The 21,119-nt window shown below is 36.4% G+C and overlaps 1 protein-coding gene and 1 non-coding gene across 5 annotated transcripts in view; one reads left to right on the top strand and one right to left on the bottom strand.

Moving 5' to 3' along the window:
* Positions 1–21,119, top strand: part of LOC132526842 (glucoside xylosyltransferase 2) — a 154,739-nt gene that overhangs the window by 122,069 nt on the left and 11,551 nt on the right. For 3 of the 4 annotated variants that reach the window (XR_009542718.1, XM_060161345.1, XM_060161343.1), the window contains one exon: positions 14,741–14,911. Coding sequence is in view for 3 of the 4 variants with exons in the window: in XM_060161345.1 (XP_060017328.1) it covers positions 14,741–14,911 (171 nt within the window). In the remaining variant the exon portion in view is untranslated. Of the gene's footprint in view, positions 1–14,740; positions 14,912–18,220; positions 18,560–21,119 lie in introns of those variants that run through there. The other variant, XM_060161344.1, reaches the window with a different exon arrangement.
* LOC132528347 (U6 spliceosomal RNA) lies at positions 11,036–11,143 on the bottom strand. The gene has a single exon (XR_009543218.1). It is a non-coding gene; the product is annotated as a U6 spliceosomal RNA (small nuclear RNA).

Raw genomic sequence — 21,119 nt, 5'->3', positions numbered from 1 at the left:
AGTGAAAACTTGTTTGGAGTGGGTTTGAGGGATAATGGGAGGGAGACAACTATTTCAAGGAGTTTTCCTTCAAAGGAGAGCAAATAAATGATGGGGGAGCTAGGAGGGTAAGTGGAGGGAAGAACAAAATTTTGAGATGGGAGAAATATAGATGTATTTGTAAGGTAGTGGAAATGATCCATTAGAGATTTAAAAAGTTGATATGGTTGATAGAAGAAAGGGGAGAATTACACAAGTGATGCTCTTGAGCAGGTGTGCAAATGGAGAATCTGGCATGTAAGTAGATGAGAACATGGGTAGTTTATAACAGGTGGGAATTCGGTGTGTGCATGAGCCTACTAGTAGGTGGATAAATGTGGTGGGACTCTGGAAATTCAAGGTCATTAATTGTGAGAGTGAGGGAGAACTCAGTAGGGGTTTGAGGAGAAAGAAGATATGAAATAGTTACCTAGAATAGTCTGGAAGTGGATAAACTAGGGAAATAAAATATTAATCTGGTAGTGTACTTGAAACAAGCCAGCATGGTGATTCATTTTTCTTTAATTTTGTGTTTGTGCCCATGTGTGCTGCTGTATAGGCACAGATTTGGTGGGGATTGCATTTTAACCTACTAGTAAAGTTGACTTTGTGAGTACAGTGAAGCCGGAGAGGGCAGCTGTATGCAAGGGGATGACTAATGGTTAATGATTAATTATAATTTAATTTTGATAATGAAGGTGGTGAGGGACAGTAAAAAGGTGGTAGGATCAATGGATTGGAGGTACTGGTAGAGTCAAAGAACTTTTGCAGTAAGTGCAATATATTTAAATATCTTCTAGTTTAGAACTATTAAAAATATGACTAGCTAAGGTTTGACAAAGCTGGGTGAAGTGTAGGTTTTTTTCCCTGTTCTAAATTCTTACATTAGCTAAAGTATTATGTTTACTTTATAAAAGGAAATAATTTTGTGAATGGGTGAAGAAGGAATATTGGGTAAATTTTCTCCTTTCTCTAATAGAAGGGAATAATTAAAGAGGCTCTAGAAGTGCTCTTAGGCTGGAGAGATGGCCTCAATTTGTTATATATCTGTTATGTGAGAGTATATAAGATAAGCTCAACCATCTTATGCCCTAAAAGAGGTCTTTCTCACTGTTCCAATCCATTTTTACACCTGGAAAGCCGTCTGGAAAACTCTGCATATTTCTGCAGTATTACTCAGATGTTCTCCACATCCTGAGTTTCTTGAGGACAAACAGCCATTGATTGAGTACTTACTAGGTGTCAGCCACTTTGCTAAGCAGTCTGCTTACACTAATGTAATCCTCACAGCAGTTCTGTGAAGTAGATACTGTTACCTCCATTTTAGAGAAGGGAAACAAAGGGAGTCTGGAGTTATCTCTCTTAGGTCATACAAATGAAAAAGTGGCTGAACTAAAATTTGAACCCAACCAAACTTTCAGACTCTAGCACCAATGCTTTTTAATTTTTTTTTTTTTACCATGTGATTTTTACTTTCATCCAAGTTTTACATGCACAGGATTTAGTGAGTTTATTAATATGACAAAGGGAACAGAAAAAAGTCTTCTGTGTTCTTTCCTTTTTTTCCCCTATTCCCTAGAGATAACCACTTTAAAATCATTGTTTTCTTGGGGGAATGGGTGTTAATCTGCCTATTTCTAAGTTACAGTCTTAGAAAATCCCTTTTTTCTTTAAATGTTTAGAATTAATTATTGATTTCATAATAATCACAGTGAGGATTTAGTTTTTTTTACTTCCTCTCCTTCACTCCATACATACATACTTCTCACTTCCATTGCCCAATGTCTTCAGTATAATTATATTGAAAATTTGGTCAGTTCAGCATGTGTTACACACATTGTCTTAGTGAATGCTATGTTTTCCATTTAATTTTCTGTATACTTATGGCTAATTCCACCCCAAACTTTAGTTGTTTAGATCTCATTGCAAAATATGACATATTAGGTCTTCTACCAATTTTATATTTTTTTAAAAATCTCTTGTGGAGCCTTCTTAACTGCTCCATTCTGGAGTGGTTGCTCTTAGACCTGCCCTATTCCTCCGCTCTTGGAATCTGCCTTTATCATTATTCTGAAATTCACTTTCTCCTCTTGGGTCTTTAGTTTCCTTGATAGCATGTCACATTCTCTTTCTTGGTTTACTTCATTGTTTTGGTGGACTGAGAGAAAGCATGATAGGAAATACATCTTTTTTTGTACTTTCAACGAAAATGTTTTTTTTTTTCCTACCCATTTACTTAAATGGATAGTTGGAGTACAAAATTCTAGGTTGAAAAGAGTTTTTTTTTTGAATTTTGAAGGCATTTTCCTGTTGCTTTCTTCCTGCCCTGTTGTTAAGTCTGAAGCCCTGTATGTAATCTGTTTTGTATCGCTGGAGTTTTGCAGAGTCTTTTTTTTGTTTCCAGAATTATGCAATTTTACTATGATGTCTGACCCCCTAATCTATTTGTCAGCCTTTATGAGGCTCTCTCAGTTTGAAAAGTAGTATCTTTTAAATATGGCAATTTAAATTTATATTCTGTTTTACTACGGTGAAACATACATAATATAAAATTTACCTGGCTTCCCTGGTGGCGCAGTGGTTGAGAGTCCGCCTGCCGATGCAGGGGACATGGGTTCGTGCCCCGGTCCGGGAAGATCCCACATGCCGCAGAGCGGCTGGGCCCGTGAGCCATGGCTGCTGAGCCTGCGTGTCCGGAGCCTGTGCTCCGCAACGGGAGAGGCCGCAAGAGTGAGAGGCCCGCGTACCGCAAAAAAAGAAAAAAGAAAAATTACCATTTTAATCATTTTCCACTAGCTTTATTGAGATATAATTGACATATAGTCATTTTTAAGTGTACAGTTCAGCATTAGTGATGTTGAGCACTTTTTCCTGTACCTCTTGGCCATTTGAATGTCTTGTTTGCAGAAATCTCTGTTCATATCCTCTGCCCATTTAAAAATAAGGTTTTTGGTTTTTTTTTTTTTGCTATTGAGTTGTATGAATTCCTTGTATATCTTGGATGTTAACCTTATCAGCTATCTGCTTTGCAAATATTTTCTGCCATTTCATAGGTTGCCTTTTAATTTTATTGATGGTTTCCTCCACTGTGCAGAAGCTTTTTAGTTTGATGTGGTCCCATTTCTTTATTTTTGCATTTTTCGCCTTTGCTTTTAGAGTCAGGTCCAAAAAATCATGTTTAAGAGTTTTACGGTTTTGGGTCTTACGATTAAGTCTTTAATCCATTTTGAGTTGATTTTTGTGTAGGTGTAAGATAGGGATCCAGTTTCATTCTTCTGCATGTGGCTATTCAGTTTTCCCAGCACCACTAATTGAAGAGACTATCCGTTCCCCGTTGTATAGTCTTTGTTCCTTTTCCAAAAATTAATTGACTGTATTTATACATGCATGGGTTTATTTTTGGACCCTCTGTTCTGTTCCACTGATCTGTTTGTTTTTACGCCACTACCATACTGTTTTGATTACTATAGCTTTGTTATATAGTTGAAATCAGATTGTGTGAGGCCTCCACCTTTATTCTTGTTTCTCAAGATTGCTTTGGCAGTCCAGAGTCTTTTGTGGTTCCATACGAATTTAGGATTTTTTTTTTCCTGTTTCTCTGAAAGATGCCATTGGCATTTTGGTAGGGATTGCATTGAATCTGTAGATTGCTTTGGGTAGTATTTGGCCATTTTAACAATATTATTCCATTCCATGAGCATGGAATATCTTTGCATTTGAAAGTGTCTTCACTTTCTTTCATCAGTGTCTTAAAATCTTCAGTGTACTGATCTTTCACCTCCTTGCTTAAATTCATTCCTAAGTATATCATTGTTTTTGATGCTGTTGTAAATGGGATAGTTCTGTTTCCAATAGTGAATTATTAGTGTGTAGAAACACACTTGAGTTTTCTATCTTGAGTTTGTATTCTGCAACTTTACTGAATTCATTTGTTTTAACAGTCTTTTGGTTGTGTCTTTGGACTTTTCTATACATAATATAATGTTACCTGCAAATAGAGATAGTTTTACTCTTCCTTTTGGACTTGGTTGCCTTTTATTTATTTTTCTTGCCTAATTGCTGTGGCTAGGACTACCAGTACTATGTTGAGTAAAACTGGTGAGAGTGCACATTCTTGTCTTGTTCTTGATCTTAGAGGAGAAGCTTTCAGCTAATTACCACTGAGCATGATGTTAGCTTTGGGCTTGTCAGTTACTTGTTTTAAAAACATTTCCCTGAAAAAAAAATTTCCAGTTAATCTTCTTAGTTTCGTCTTACGTAGATGGAGATTCTCAGGAAGGGTTATCCATTTCAGTGTTGTTGTGTTCATTTTTCACATGTTCAGACAGTTCTTAGACTAGAGTACAAATTGTTTTCTCAGTAGATACTATGCTTTTAGTGGTTATTATTTTTTCTTTGTTTTGAGAGTATGTAGATAGAGAAAAATGCTTTCTAAATAATTATATTTTATTAGTAATTGTAAGGTAGCATAACTCTGGGTCATACTTCAAAACACTAATAAAAATAATCTGTAAATGGAATAGCACAAAATAGATACATACCACACTATAAAAAGCCAATATTGCAAACACTATAAAGACACTTTGAGCTTCACCTTCAGACTCTAAAAGGATTCTTCAGGATGAAACCGGTGTACTAAAGTGTACAGTAATCTGCCACCACTGCTGTGTTAACTCATTTTATATTTCGTTAACAAATTATAAAACCATTTATGTATGTTCATTCAATCTCCTTTAAAAACTTGAGTATTTAAAACTTCCTTTGCTTTGCACCACATGAATTGATATCTGGGTCCAGGTGGAAGGACTTTTTGCTGTTGTTTGTTGTGTTTTTTCCTTCACCTTTCTCAATGAACAGAAGACTACACCCTAGGAAAAATAAATTCTAGATCATATCTCCACAGCTCATTGTCCTGTACGACTAGAAGTGATTCATGAGATAGATTTTAATGCTAATGAGCATTTTTTGAATGACTCATGTACATTTTAGAATTTCTCCTCTGTCTCTTAAAATATATATATTCGTGCTGTTTTATTCTTCAGATTTTTTGAGAGTTTGGTGTTGCACCTCTGATTTTGCCAGCCTTACTGTTTTTCAGGAACCAGTGTAATTCTCAACAAAAGAGATTGTGTATTGCAGTGCTTTTCAACTGGGAGCAAGCCTCCCTTCCCCCCAACCCCAGGGTTCATTTGTCAGGTTCTAGAGACAGTTTTGATTGTCACCATTTGTGATGGGGATTACTGGCATCACAGTGTAGGGGTCGCAGATGTTGCTGAACATCCTACAATGCACAGGACAGCCTACCACAATACAGAGCTCTGCAGCCTAACTGTCAATAGTGCTGAGTTTGAAAAAGTCATTTGTCCATATTAAACTCCTTCTATGTTTAAGTCCTATACTTTCCCACTTCCTTTTTCATACTCTACTCATGCTTTTCAGGTTCACCTTTTAAAGTCCCACTTTGTCCTGAGGCTTTTCTTGATGGCTCTAAACCTACATTTCATCTCCGTTTTCTTTGTTCTATTATACCATCACTGAAATCTTTGCATCTGATAGTCTATGCTGTTTTATTTCTATTTGTTTATTGTTTATGTATCTTGTTTTTCAAACTAATTTTGTGAAGGATCAATGTCTTACATTGTTTCTGGGCTTTCTAACTGCTGTTGACACTGACATTACATTGTGAGTTTGTAGAATGAAAAAAGGGCCCATGGCCTACCTAGGCTCTGGCAGATGTGGTGGTAAAAGAATGGACTCATCTCTGTTGATGGCAGTTTGGCATTAGTATCAAATGGATTATGGAAGAAGTGATAGCATCGGTGGTGAATGGAATGAAAAGAGTGACTCTCCAGTAGCAGGGAGGAGGGTAGATCCACTGCAGCCATTAAACTAGTGCTATTTAAAAAAAACTAGTACCCTCTGAATTCTAAATTGACTGTCTTCAGCCTGAGTCATACTGTTAGAGGAGATCTATCTTTGGTTCATACTTGTTTGGTTCAGCTGTCTGTGTGGAAGGGAAGGATCCGTGTTGATCTGTTAATAAATTTGAGAAAGATTTTCAAAAAAGGGTCAAAGGTTAGCTAAGAGTTAAGCATAAATCAAGCTAACCAGAACACACTGTTTCTTGAACTTTTTGTTTTAATTGGTAGAGAGAGATGGGTGAGTAGAGGAGTGTAACTTGAATCTTTAGACATGTTAGAGTCCTTATCATGAATATACAAGTTGCCAAAGAAGAAACCCAAGTTTGCACTAAGGTATTACCTGAACGTTAGCGTTACCTGCTGAAGCTTTCTTTTCCATCTGATTAGATCCTTTTTGTGTACAATTATCATTAGATATTTTAGCACTCTTAATTTGAAAACTTCACTTCTAGTGCCAAATACTTTCCCTTCAGAATTTGTGTCATAATTCTATTGCTTTGGAGCAGGTACCATTCCATCTTCAGGTGTGAGTTTCTGAGCAAAGAAATGTATGGCATTTCAAAGATAATTTCAACATAGGAACAATTAGATAAATATTTTAGTGTCACTTCAACATTTATATGAAAACAACAATTTTTATTTTTGCAGCAGTTGGTACAAAATGAGAACGCAAAAGTTTTGTTCATACTTGTGTTACATAGTAATTTTACTTTTTCTGTAATAACATGAGAGTAAGAAAAAGACAATTTTAAAGGGGTGGAGTAGGCAGTAGGCACTTTTTGTCTCCCAGGAAACACTTGGCAATATTTATAGACATTTATTATTGTCAAAATTTGGGGGGCAGTTGAAGGTTGGGTGCTAATGACTTCTAGTGGGTAGAGATCAAGGATTGCTGCTCACCATTCTACAGTTCACAGGACATCCCCCTTTGACAAAGAATTATCAGGCTTACAGTGTCAGTGGTGCCAAAATTGAGGGACTGCAGGATGAGGAATTGCAAAGGACCTACTCAGACCCAAAAGAAATGTTTTGTGGGTAGTAAACATAGGTAAAAATACTCAGTTTCACTTGCAGTGAATGAAAGGCAAATTAAAGTGTTTTTCTACTATTAAATATACAGAGTTTTGAAAGCGTGTAATACTGGAATAAAATAGGTGTTTCTATACTGATGGCACTATAAAGTGGTACAGCATTTCTGAGGGGCTTTTGAATATATGTATCAAAAGTTCTTGCATTTCATACTTTTGACTCAGTAATTCCACTTACAGGAATTTATCCTAAGGTAATAAACAGATGCCTACAAAGTTTATTCTTGGGATATTAAATGCAGTTATTTTTAATTGTAATGAGCTGGAAGCAAACCTAAATTCTTTGTTTAAAATGGTGGTTATTAAATAATGGTACTACCATATGTGATATATATTAAAAATCTTACTTTTCAGACTACTGGTCCCGTGACAATACCCACAGTGAATGAGGTAGGGAAACAAAGGGATATTAATCAAGGATACCCAATTTAAATAAATAAATATTAGTGAAAAAATACACTAAACATGTACTTTAGTAATAATTACGGGGCACATTACGGACAATTTTCATTGCTTCTATGTTTTGTAATTTTTTCCAATGACTGTCCTATTTATATAATCAGAAAGAGGGGGAAACATATCTTTTAAATTTTTAAACTCTAGTAAAATTTTGTAGTAGCTCTGTCATTTCTCAGACTATTTGCTGAAAAATCTGTCCTTTCCCATATACTGAGTTTCCATTTATGTATGGGTCTGTTTCTGATCTCTCTGTTCCACTGATATTTTAATGCTTGCTCAATTAATTGATAAAGTATAATATATTTTAAAGGTATAATTATGCAAAAGAAATTATGCAAGGAATGTTCTCTTGGTTTGGACCCCACTTGTAGGTTTTCTGAGCTTGTGATTTGTATTTTAAAGGAAGTTCTTAAAAACGTTGTCAAGATTTTGTGTGAGCAGTTGTGTTCTGATTTTTGCCCATCTTTATCACTCATGTAATTCAGTATTCAGATTAAATTTACTTGTCTTTGTTTGCTCCAGTCAGATAGTTACGACTAAATTCTGTGGCACTTTTAAGTCTCCTGATTCAAAGCCTGTCACCTTGTGTCAGTGATCAGCCCTATTAATTTTCTTTTTGTTTTCATTCATTCATTTTTTTCCATATTCCCCTTTGTTTACAAATGGTACAGTATCTGCTCTCCCTTGGAGATAGTGTAGGGCTCTCCTGTGCTCTCTTCTCTTAGCTTCCCACACAGATTTTGTGTGGAAAGCAATTAGTCTGAGTAGGAAGTAATCTTAATAGAATTTGGAACTGTAAGGGGCAACAAATTAAGATGTTGCTGCTGGCCACTAAAATGTTCTAGAACTAGCTGGGAAATAAGAGATGGATTTTCGGCTCTTGAGTCTCTGAAAGATACCTTTAACCTGAGAATTGTGAGGGAAACACGTTTGTTTTAGTACTTGAGAGTTCCTGTGGAAGAAAAAGGTCAGTGTGGTGTTTGGAAGGAGGCTGCATTTAGTGATATGAGTTGTTTTGCCTTCGTAGAGGAGAAACTGCATAAAGGGGAAAATGGAAGGGAAAGAGAAGAAAAGGAAGTGAAGGGAGGTGAAGTTACTTTAAAAAATTAATGAGTAATGAAATTCAGTAAATTCTCGAGTTAATTTTAGCAAAGTAGATTTAAATTCTGAGTATGTATTTTATTTTTGGAGGAAATTTTTATGTGGAGGAGTTGATTTTAAAGTTGAAAGCATGTTTATGTTTCATGAGCATCTGTTTAGAATAATTTTATTTTCATGTGAAAAATAAGGTGTTTTTTTGTTTGTTTTGTAGTTTCTTGTCCTGTGAGTACATTCCTAAGAAAATTATTTCTGTTGCCAAATTTTTAGTTGATTTATTCTTGGCCTATTTTTGTGCTCAAATTACATAATTTTCAGGGAAGCATTTTTTGCTTTTGTTTTTATCAGTTGTGTTACATCAAAAAGCGTTATCTTTCACATTTTTTAGAAGCATTTTTTCAATTATATATGGCATAGGAATTTGACTTGCATCTATTGGATCTGATTTAGAGTAACTGTGCTTGATACATTTGGAACTTAAAACACAAATTGTACATAATTCATTTCAGTTTATGGGATTTAATTACCGTCTGACCTAGAATTGGTGACCTAGAGTCTTTGAAGCTCCTCATAGTTTGCTTTACTTGGTCTCTATCACTCCTTGTCTCCCTATTGCCATTAATGTGTTGCTGCTGTTGTTTGGATGTCATGGGTGGATTCTCAAGCAGTTCGTGGAAAGGTAGGTTAAAAAACCCATGTGATATGGAAATTCTAATTCATGAAACACGTTATGACTTAGTGGGTGATTATTAAAACTACAAAAAGATTCTTAATTTAAGAAATGAAAAGTGTAAGACTCCTATTTCAGTACCCTCCCCTGGTGTGTTTAAGTATTAGTTAAATGACTGTAGGGAGTCTAGTGAAATTTAAAGATAAATTTTAGTAACCATTGACAATTGTATACTACTCAGAAATTAATATTAGGCATGTTAGAGATTATAATATGCTGCCTCTGCTTGTTAAACCTCTAATTCCCCTTCCCAAAGAAGACTAGGGAAAGGAGGGAAAACGTAGTCATGCAGATAGCTTTAGATAATCACCCTCACCATATTTTAAAAATAATAGTAGTAAAATTTACCTACCGTATAATTCATTTAACAGAGTAAGTTGTCAGGTCACACATCAACTCTCTTTTTTGAGGAACTGCCAAGCCAAACTGTTTTCCAAAAAGGCTACACCATTTTGCATTCCCATTAACAATTGCCCTGCATCCATCAACAATGTGTAGGTTGCATTCCCATCAACACCATTTTGCGTTTCCCGTCAACAGTTGCCCTGCATCCTTCCCAACACTTGTTTGTTTTTTAATTTATTATTTATTTACTTATTTTTGGCTGCGTTGGGTCTTCATTGCTGTGCGTGGGCTTTCTCCAGTTTTGGCGAGCGGGGGCTACTATTTGTTGCGGTGCGCGGGCTTCTCATTGCGGTGGCTTCGCTTGTTGCGGAGCTTGGGCTCTAGGCATGTGGGCTTCGGTAGTTGTAGTGCTTGGGCTCAGTAGTTGTGGCTCACGTGCTCTAGAGCGCAGACTCAGTAGTTGTGGTTCACGTGCTCTAGAGCGCAGACTCAGTAGTTGTGGTTCACGGGCTTAGTTGCTCCGCGGCATGTGGGATCTTCCCGGACCAGGGATCGAACCCGTGTCCCCTGCATTGGCAGGCGGATTCTTAACCACTGCGCCACCAGGGAAGTCCCCCAACACTTGTTTATTGTCCATCATTTTCTTTTTAGAAGTATTTGCATATACCTTTATTGGTAATATAAATTGGTATGCACAAGAACGTTTACCAGAATATAGGTTTTAGTTCATTAATTGTGAAAGATAAACGAAATACACGCCCACACACATATATATATGTCAGTAAGAGATTGTCATACATCTATTCAGTGGACTGAGCCATTAGAATAACGAAAGTTAGTATATTTCGAAAATGGAAATGTGAACGACACATTGTTGAGTGGAAAAAAGTACATAATTCAAACTTCATTTACATAAAATGAAAGAAGTAGTGCATATGAAAATTCATAAATACTCTCTGGAGGATCTTAATAATATTATTGATGGTCATGTTGAGGTGAGATTGCAGATGATTTTATATTTTTCCTGTTTTGCTTGACGTATCTACAATGAGCTTTATTACTTTTATAATCAGAAAAAAACGCTGTAGTTTTGTATTTCATTTTTTAATACACCAGGTTCTTATTAGTTATCTATTTTGTGCATGTTGGTGTATATATGTCAATCCCAATCTCCCAGTTCATCCCCCCCCCCGCCCCACTTCCCCCCCTTGGTGTCAATACATTTGTTCTCTACATCTGTGTCTCTGTTTCTGCTTTGCAAACTGGTTTATCTGTACCATTTTTCTAGATTCCACATACATGCGTTAATATACGATATTTGTTTTTCTCTTTCTGACTTACTTCACTCTGTATGGCAGTCTCTAGGTCCATCCACGAAAAATATGGAACGCTTCACGAATTTGCATGTCATCCTTGCACAGGGGCCATGCTAATCCTGTTCTGTATCGCTCCAGTTTTAGTATATGTGCTGCTGAAGCGAGCACTGTCTGTCATTTTTATTATAACAACTTTAGTGGGTGTGAAATGGTGTCGTGTGGTTTTGATGTGCATTTCCTTAATGACTAATAATGTCAAGCATCTTTTCATGTGCTTATTGGCCATTTATTGATCTTCTGTAATTATGTACCCCTTTAAACAGTAACATCCCTTCTTCAAGACCCTGGCATATGCCTTTCTGCTGTCTCTTTGAATTTGACTATTCTGGATACCTTTGAAAAGTAGAATCAGAATACTTGTTCTTTTGTGTCTGGCTTATCTCACTTAGCATAATGTGTTCAAGATTAATCATTGTTTTAGTATGTGTCAGAATTTTCTTCTTCTTTAAGGCTATATCCTATTGTATATACCACATTTTGGTTATCTCTTCATTTGTTGAGGGACACTTGGGTAGTTTCTGCCATTGTGTATAAGTGAGTTTCATTTGATTGAGTTTCTGTTTTCACCTCTTTTGGATGTCCAGAAATGGAATTGTTGGATAATATGGTAATTCTTTGATTTTTTTGAGGAACCGGCATGCTATTTTCCGCAAGCAATGCACATGGGTTCCCACAAGCAATGCACATGGGTTTCAGTTTCTCTACATACTTGCCAGGCAGTCGTTGTTATTTTTTTTGTGTGGGGTTGGTTGGTTTGTTTTTTTGGATAACGATCAATCTGATGGATGTGGAGTTCTGTCTTACTGTGATTTTTGATATTCATTTCCCTGAATAGTTACGTTGAGCATCTTTCTATTTGCTTTTTGGCCATTTCTGTATCTTTAAAGAAATGCTTATTCATGCACATTTACTTTTTATTTATTTATTTTTGGTTGCGTTGGTTCTTCGTTGCAGCGCGCGGGCTTTCTCTAGTTGCGGCGACCGGGGGCTACTCTTCATTGCGGTGCGTGGGCTTCTCATTGCGGTCGCTTCTCTTGTTGCAGAGCACAGGCTCTAGGTGTGCAGATGTGTCAGTTGTGGCAAATGGGTTCAGTAGTTGCGGCGCACGGCTTTAGTTGCTCCGTGGCATGTGGGATCTTACCAGACCAGGGCTCGAACCAGTGTCCCCTGCATTGGCAGACGGATCCTTAACCACTGTGCCACCAGGCAAGCCCTGCCCGTTTTTTTTTGTTTGCTTGTTTTTGTTTTTTTGTGTTTTTTTTTTGCGGTACGAGGGCCTCGCACTGGTGTGGCCTCTCCCGTTACGGAGCAACAGGCTCCGGACGCGCAGGCTCAGCGGCCATGGCTCACGGGCACAGCCGCTCCGCGGCATGTGGGATCTTCCTGGACCGGGGCCACGAACCCGTGTCCCCTGCATCGGCAGGCGGACTCTCAACCACTGTGCCACCAGGGAAGCCCCCTGCCCGTTTTTAAAATAGAGTTGTCTGTTTATTTGGTGCTGAGTTGTGGGAGTTCTTTATATGTCCTGGATATTAAAACCTTATCAGATAGATGATTTGCAAATAGTTGCTCCCATTCTGTGGGTTGCCTTTTCACTCTTTGCTGATAGTGTCCTTTGATACACAGCTTTTTTTTTTTTAACATCTTTATTGGAGTATAATTGCTTTACAATGGTATGTTAGTTTCAGCTTCACAACAAAATGAATCAGTTATATATATACATATATTCCCATATCTCTTCCCGCTTGCGTCTCCCTCCCTCCCACCCTCCCTATTCCCACCCCTCCAGGCGGTCACAAAGCACCGAGCTGATCTCCCTGTGCTTTGCGGCTGCTTCCCACTAGCTATCTACTTTACGTTTGGTAGTGTATATATGTCCATGCCTCTTCATCGCTTTGTCACCGTTTACCCTTCCCCCTCCCCATAGCCTCAAGTCCATTCTCTAGTAAGTCTGTGTCTTTATTCCTGTTTCACCCCTAGGTTTTTCATAACATTTTTTTTTAAATTCCATATATATGATACGCAGCTTTTTGACTTTGATACAGCTCAATTTATTTCTCTTGTTGCTTGTACTTTGGGGCGGGGCGTGTCACAATATTTTTTATATCAACAGTGGTAGGTTTTGAAATGTCTTGGGAATGTATCAGGAACCTTTGAAGCTCACAGTGAAGAAGAAACATTTTCTAGATTTTACATTTTTTATTTTGAAGTTGAAATTTTATCAGTGGCCACCAGTATTGCAGTTGATTTTCTTCAAGTGATAGACTCACATGTTCATTTTTGAGGTGATGTCTAGCAATTTCTCTTGGTCTGAATAAGCATTGTTTGTTTGACATTCCTTTCAAGTAAAGATGGCTTTCATTCAACCGGCAGCAGTATTTAACTTTTTGTGACTTGAGATGTCCATAATGTTTTGTTATGCAACAGAAGTGCTTTATGTATACTTCTTATCTTGTTACATGGGATATTAAAAAGGTGTGTGTGTTTTCAAAGGTTCAGATTTAATTAAGTTAGTAAATTTGTTTTATTAAACTTTCCAGTGAAACAGGTTTTTTTGTTTTGTTTTAAACTGTGAGTCTGGTGATAAAGAAGGTAACGACTACTTCTAGTATGGTTGGGTACTGCTGCCTTGATTTGTGCTGAAGTGTTGTCCATTTTACCCACTGCTGCTTTTGCACCTACTGTCATTGAAAATGTCAACTCAGTGAAAAAGTCAACTCTATTCTTATGAAAATAGCTTTGACCTCTTGGGCCTCGCTTTGAGAACTGCTGCCTTAATTTGTAGGGTTGCTGGATGGGATGGAAGAGTGGTTGCAGACTAGCAGTCTTGTCTCGCTTAAGTCATCTCCTGTGTAAGAGATCTATCTGCTGCCAGTAATGGTTATAGTGTTTGGAGGAATGGTTGGCATTCCTGACTCTTGCATCTCCTAGACTTTAGGCTATTTAGGCAGGTATCACAAAATACCCTTATATTAGTGGTAAAATGTGAGGGAGCAGGGGTAAAAGGATGTTTATATTAAAAGTTCATGAACAGATGTGAAGATTACACAAGGATATTATGTATTTTTTTATATTGCAGGCTACATCTTGGATAGAACCTATGATATATACCTTTTAAATGACAAAATACTAAAAAGTTTTGTTGAAAGCAAAAGAAAAAGGAGAAATTGAAGTTTATTTTGCTATTTAAGAGATAAAAAACAAGAAACATTTACTAGTCTATATAAGCATTATACCTTGGATGTTAAGAGCTTAGGGTATGGAGTCATTTGTCCACTTAAATTTATAAATGTAAGGTTGGGCCAATTTCCAATAGCCGCTTTTAAATGGGGGCAGTAACACCTCCTGGGTTAGGTTTGTTATGAGGGATAGATAGAGTCAGAACAAGATAATGTTTTAAAAATGTGGAGAGGGGGACTTAGACAATAAGCTTTCAGCCAGAAGTAGTTAATTTTAAAGATTTTAATCTGATTTAGGTTTTGTTTGGGTCAGGAGTTTGGGAGAATTGGATGGAACCCAGTTGGACCTTGTGAGTCAGATTGATCAGGCTTGGTGCAGACTACTGAACGAAGACATTTTCACGACTACTTTTCCAGATCTTAATTTTGTTAGCATTAGTGTCATGGTAAATTTTGTATTTGTGCTTTTTTTCAAGAATTGTGACCCTACATGGTATTATATATTTTTTTAATTTTTTGCTTATAGGATTCAGTGGTCCCAGTTTAAAGGCTATTTTATTTTCAAACTGGAGAAAGTGATGGATGATTTCAGAACTTCAGCTCCTGAACCAAGAGGTCCTCCCAACCCTAATGTCGAATATATTCCCTTTGATGAAATGAAGGAAAGGATACTGAAAATTGTCACTGGATTTAATGGGTATGCATTTAATTCTACTTAATTTAGGTTTAATTTTTAGGAGAACATCAGATTTTTTCTCTTAAGTTTTGATGTGTCTGGTTGATAACTGATTATCCATTAGAACAAGTTCTGTGTCTTGTGATCTATATAGTAGTTATTGATTTCCAGCTTACAAGTATTTAAAATATTGACAGCTTTTTTTTAAAAAAACTTGAACCACGTTTATATGGGTCAGTGGCGTTTAGACTTTAAATGTGTAAGACAGTGGAAACATTAATCAAATATTTTAAAATTTTTTCTTTCTGTTTTATATTTGATATTATAAATCCTTATACTTTGTCTAGAACCTATCACTGAAATAAGTAACATTTCTTTTAAAATGAAAAGCAACGGTTTATGAAAAGATTCTACTTAGTGATTTTTGATTTTAAAACATTTTTTTAGAGTCCCTCTTTTCCCTCCAGTAAGTAACCATTTTCAGCCCTTTGTAAAACATTGTACTGAAAAGTTACTCTCCACTAAAATGAAGTTGACTTTTAAATTGTGTGTCATACTCTGTGTTATTTTAAATACTTCCTTTTCAGGACTTTGTATTTTTAGGGTTCCCTTTATTGAAGGGAAGAAGTATTTGTTAAGTTGAATTGTTCAGTATTTAATTAATTTATTTTTATTTTTGGCTGCGTTGGATCCCTGCTGCTGTGCTTCCCCCCCCCCCACCAGCTGCAGCGAGCAGGGGCCACTCACCTGCCGTGGAGCGTAGGGGGGCGCCCCGTGGTGGCCTCTCCCGCCGCGGAGCACAGGCTCCAGGCACGCAGGCCCGGCAGCTGTGGCTTGCAGGCTCAGTTGTAGCGCACAGGCTCAGCTGTTCCGTGGCATGCGGGATCCTCCCCGACCAGGGATCCAACCCGTGTTCCCCCCCCCCCCCCCCCCCCCCGCACTGGCAGGTGGATTCTTAGCCACCGCACCACCAGGGAAGCACGAATTGTTCCGTATTTAAATTGGCATTAACAATTTGGAGTGTGGAATGACAATACCTAATTTAATGAATTGTGGGTATGTTAACCATGAATTCATATTTAGGGGCAGTTTTTATTTGATCACATTTCATTTGTGAGTAGTTTTAGGTAGCATAAATGGTCTCATTTTTTTCTTCAGTTACTTAATCACATGGGATTTGCAACAAGATAGTGTAATCACCTAACCCTTTATTATATGCTATGTTCTCCTGCTTAGCAGTTTGGCTTAAAATATCAAATTCTTAAGCTTTGGTTTTAAGTATGTTGCCAAAATACTTCTCTTTTGGGAGAAATTAAAGCTTTATCATTGAGCTGCTCTTGGGGGTTTGGGATTGGAGGGAGACTTTATTTTCACTGTGTACCCTATTGTACTGTTGACAATTATTTTAACTGTATGTATATATTTACTTACCAATACTGATTTTTTTTTAAAGCACATGCCAAGATGAAGACATGCAATGTATTAGAAGTATACGTAAGATTTACTGTTGAATTGAATGTGGTTAAGAATACTTCTTGGGGGTGTTTATAAATAGTGCAGAGGTAGTTAGATAGTACTTAGACATTATGGTAACTCATCTTTTACTTCAATAAGTTATGGCTCTCATTTAAAATTACGAGTTATGGTCAAACAGGTTAAGTTATACCACTGCTTTGTGAATGTGAAGCTACTTGTGATTCTGAATTTAGTAATACCATTTTCAATTCTTTCAAATTAAATTGGATGAAATACATATATGTAGGTATTAAATTAATCTAAATATTTGTAATGTCTTAATTTGCTAAATAGGTAGTCGACCTACCTCAGAAAATGACTTGAACAGTCATTAAATGCCTAAGCATACATAAATATAATTACTTTTAAAATATTTTTCATCTTTGAACCATAAACACTTTGAATTTATGTTTTTTTCTCTGATTTTTCAGAAAGGTGGTTTACGAATTATTTTTCTTAATCAGGCAGAATCCAAGTCTTTTTTTTTCTTTAATTTTATTTTTTGGCCACACCATGTGGCATGTGGAACTTCCCTGACTAGGGATTGAACCTGTGCCCCCTGCAGTGAAAGTATTGAGTCTTAACCACTGGACCACCAGGGAAGTTCAGAGTTCAAGTGTTAATCAGTGATACATGAATATTTTTCATTTCAGCCATTTTTGTCTGTATCATACTATATTGGTACATGGTACATAAAAACATGTCTGTAATATTTTTCAATTTTACTTTTGTGTTTGAATAGACATAGACAAGCTGTTGCTTTTAAAAAATTTTTTGCTAAGAGTGGTGGGTAGAAGTAGCATTTTGTTGTTTTTTAGCTAGTTTGAGAGTATGTCCTTGCCGGTATGCCTCTCCTGCTATTTGTAATAGATCATCTTTTAAATTATAAAAGTGACATAAGTATGTTCATAGTTATAAAAAGATCCCCAGTCGCCCTAGGAATATATAAAGAAAATAGGAACATGTTATATGCCAGTTTTATTTTACTTTTAGAAGAGCTTTGAAATCTTCTTTATATCAGTACATTTACAGCTGTGTCTTCTATTTGTCTGTTTATTTGAAATAGCAGCATTGTTTTCTGTTACATGAACAGATTATATAGTTCATTTTCTCTGTTCCCACTGGTGATGGGCATTTATTTTTTTGGCTGTTACAAGTAGTGCTTGTAGTGAGCCTCCTTGTAAATACGTTTTTGTGTTGATGAATGTCATATGTTGAATATATGTATAGATTTATTGTTGCTTTTTTTTTAATTTGTAGAAAAGGAGTTGCTAGGTCATGGTGTATGCACACTTAAAATTTTTATTAATATTGCCAAATTCACCTCACAAAATGTTTTCATCTATGCTTCTATGTTTATATAAATGCAGATAGTTTATTTCTTCAGTATTTTTGTGGGTATGTACGTGAATTTGTGTCTCTGACTGCAAGTGAAATTGAACATCCATGTCCTTAATGACTCTTATGAATTGTGGTTTCATATGTCTTTTTTTGGTTTTTTTAATCTTTTGGTGATTTTCTTATTGGTAACTTCATTTTGTTGTTTTTGTTTTTTGCTTTTAATTAGTTAAAGCTCTGTGTTAAATGCTTCAATATATTTTGGCATGGGGACTTCCCTCGCGGTCCAGTGGTTAAGACTCCATGCTCCCACTGCAGGGTGCACAGGTTCAATCCCTGGTCAGGGAACTAAGATCCCATGTGCCGCAGGGTGCGTATATCTTAAAATATATATATTGGCATGAAAAGATTAACTGTTTTCTAAAATTAGTATTGTCAGTATATAAATTTTCCCTCTTTGAAGCGGAAATTGTCCATTCACTTGTTTGCTTGACTTCCTGAACTGTAAGATTCTGGACACCAGGGAGGACTATCTTTTCCATATAAGGCCTAGCACAGTGAATGCCTGAACATAGTAGGTTTTCAAACAAACAGGTATGGAATGAGTGAGTGAAAGGAATAAAAGCATGTTTCTGTATCTGTATTTTGTTTAATGGGGCAGGGTAGATAGAATTACATAGTTGAATGCTTAAAGTTCTTTAAAAAATTTTTTTAGTCATATTTTCTTGTCCTTTTAAAATTACTTTTGAACTTTAAAATTTTATAGGGGAAGATGGATTATAGCTACTCTCCAGAACTGAAGTTACAGTTTCTTAGGTGAGAAACACCAAAAATTAAAAATTAACGAAATTAGAAACTTCAATGAATGGTCGGTTAAAAGACAGTTGCCTTTTTTTTTTTTTTTTTTTTTCCCCCTGTGGTACGCGGGCCTCTCACTGTTGTGGCCTCTCCCGTTGCGGAGCACAGGCTCCTGACGCGCAGGCTCAGTGGCCATGGCTCACGGGCCCAGCCGCTCCGCGGCATGTGGGATCCTCCTGGACTGCGGCACGAACACGTGTCCCCTGCATCGGGAGGGGGACTCTCAACCACTGCGCCACCAGGGAAGCCCGACAGTTGCCATTTTATGCCCTCTATGTGGGTTTATAATCAACAAAAGTATATGTAGGCTTACTCAAACTGAGGCCATTTATGAAAATTCTCTTCCTATCTTAGATGCCATGAATATAATTTAGAAATTGCTTGTAGCTAGTAGTTCATTCCTATAATGGTACCCAGAGAGATTTCGAGAGGTAGAGAATAACTTACATTCCTAGTAGTTTTTAAAAGATTATTTTAAATCCTAATTATTGAAATGGAAGAATAATGAATGTAAATTAATTACTTAAGTCTTCCTCCACCTTTGACAGTCTGTTAGAGCTAAGACCCTCTCTAAAATAAGCAGTAAATTTCACTTACTATGGGTAGTTGACTAAAACAGCATGGCTATGTATTTATGAGGGGTTCTAGGCACACTGCACAACTGCTTGATACCTAAAAATCTTTGTTACATCATCTCTAAGGCGTCCAATGCATATCTTTTGGCATGATTATAGTCTGACTATAGAATTTCTTCTCTAAAGTTATTTTATTAAAAAATTTTTTTAACATCTTTATTGAAGTACAGTTGCTTTACAATGGTGCGTTAGTTTCTGCTTTATAGCAAAGTAAATCAGCTATACATATACATATATCCCCATATCTCCTCCCTCTTGTGTCTCCCTCCCACCCTCCCTATCCCACCCCTCTAGGTGGTCACAAAGCACTGAGCTGATCTCCCTGTGCTATGTGGCTGCTTCCCACGAGCTGTTTTACATTTGGTAGTGTATATGTGTCCATGCCACTCTCTCATTTAGTCCCAGCTTATCCTTCCCCCTCCCCGTGTCCTCAAGTCCATTCTCTACGTGTGGGTCTTCTAAAGTTATTTTAATGTACATAATTAACTAGATTTTGCTTAGTCCTGAAAACTTTCACGTGATTGTTTTATATGCTTGTGCACACAAACGGAGATATCTTGTAAGTTTCTGCACCTGAGAGTTTGCCTGTTCATACTTTTTTTTCTTAAAGGTTCATATACAAGGTTTTTAATACTTCAAAATCTAGATTGTAGATATAAAACATTTACTCCTTTTTTGATTTTGTATTGTTTGCTTTACAGTTAGCTCAGATTATTCAGGGATGAAAGAATGGGTTCCAGCCTTTTGTTACTTTGTTCTTTTACTCCTTTTACCTATTTTATTGCTTGCTGGAATTTCTGCTCCTCTGTTGAGAAAAATAGAATTATTGCATTTTTTATTAGTTATTTGTGCCAGTATTTGTTGAGCATATTGAATCCTTTAGCTGAAATTTGTTTATTTCTTTTTCTTTACTCCCTTTCTTAGCATAACTAGTTGAGAATCAGAATTATTTAGTAACCTTCCCTCCTTATTCTCCTTCCTGCCTTACCTTGTCTGGTGGTAATAGGGTTTGATATGATGCTCTCTCTAATAAAATTTTATAATTGAAAGGAAATAAACCTGCTGTATTAAAAAAGAGAGAGGAAATAGCAGAAACCTAATTAATTTTTCTTAACATTTTTATTTGAGGCAAGTAAAGTAATTCAGGCACTGTAGAAGATGGTAAACTTGATTAAAAGTGTTGACAATTGCTATAGATTTGTTTTTTAATGGGGAATGGTATAGATACTAGTTTATGGTTATTTACCATTATTGTAAGAGGCTAATTCTTCATTTTCTTAATTTTCTATACTTGCCATTTTACAGTGCTGTTTTCAATAAATCTCAATTACTAACATTTGATTTGAGTTGTAAAATATATGCAAATGAATATTTATGTTGTGTTATTTATACAGATGTTAAATAAATCCTGATCCAGAAAAAGCATATTGTTTCAGGTCAGATAATATCACAAGATTCCAGTGGTGATTTCTGACTTCTGTAGGACTTAAGAGTAAACAAAACTTAACCCATTTAACCTTTGATATCTAAGAGATAATATAAGTTAATTTCTACTTAAATAGTTGAGGTCAAACGAGTAATTCGGTTAACTAAGACACAGTATAAATGTGGTCATTAATAGAAAATAAAGATGTGGTAAAAATCACCTTTATGCATAAAACAGAAGTGATTGGTTGTTTTAGCAGTTTTTAAATAGGATGTCTGGTTTTGTGGTTATCTCTTTAGCCTTTTACTTTAATGGCCTCTGTGTTTTATACTCCTTTATCTTTTTTTATGAGGAACGTTGCTTATATAATGACATAGAGGCAAGATATAGGTTATCTGATTTTTAAAATCTTAGACTCTGACTGAAATGTGCATTTCTTCTTTTTGGATGCCTTCTT

Source organism: Lagenorhynchus albirostris, chromosome 10 (assembly GCF_949774975.1).
Source record: "Lagenorhynchus albirostris chromosome 10, mLagAlb1.1, whole genome shotgun sequence".
Taxonomy (NCBI): Eukaryota; Metazoa; Chordata; class Mammalia; order Artiodactyla; family Delphinidae; genus Lagenorhynchus; species Lagenorhynchus albirostris.
The sequence above is the reverse complement of the archived record's forward strand: the minus strand, read 5'-3'. Positions and strand labels throughout refer to the sequence as shown.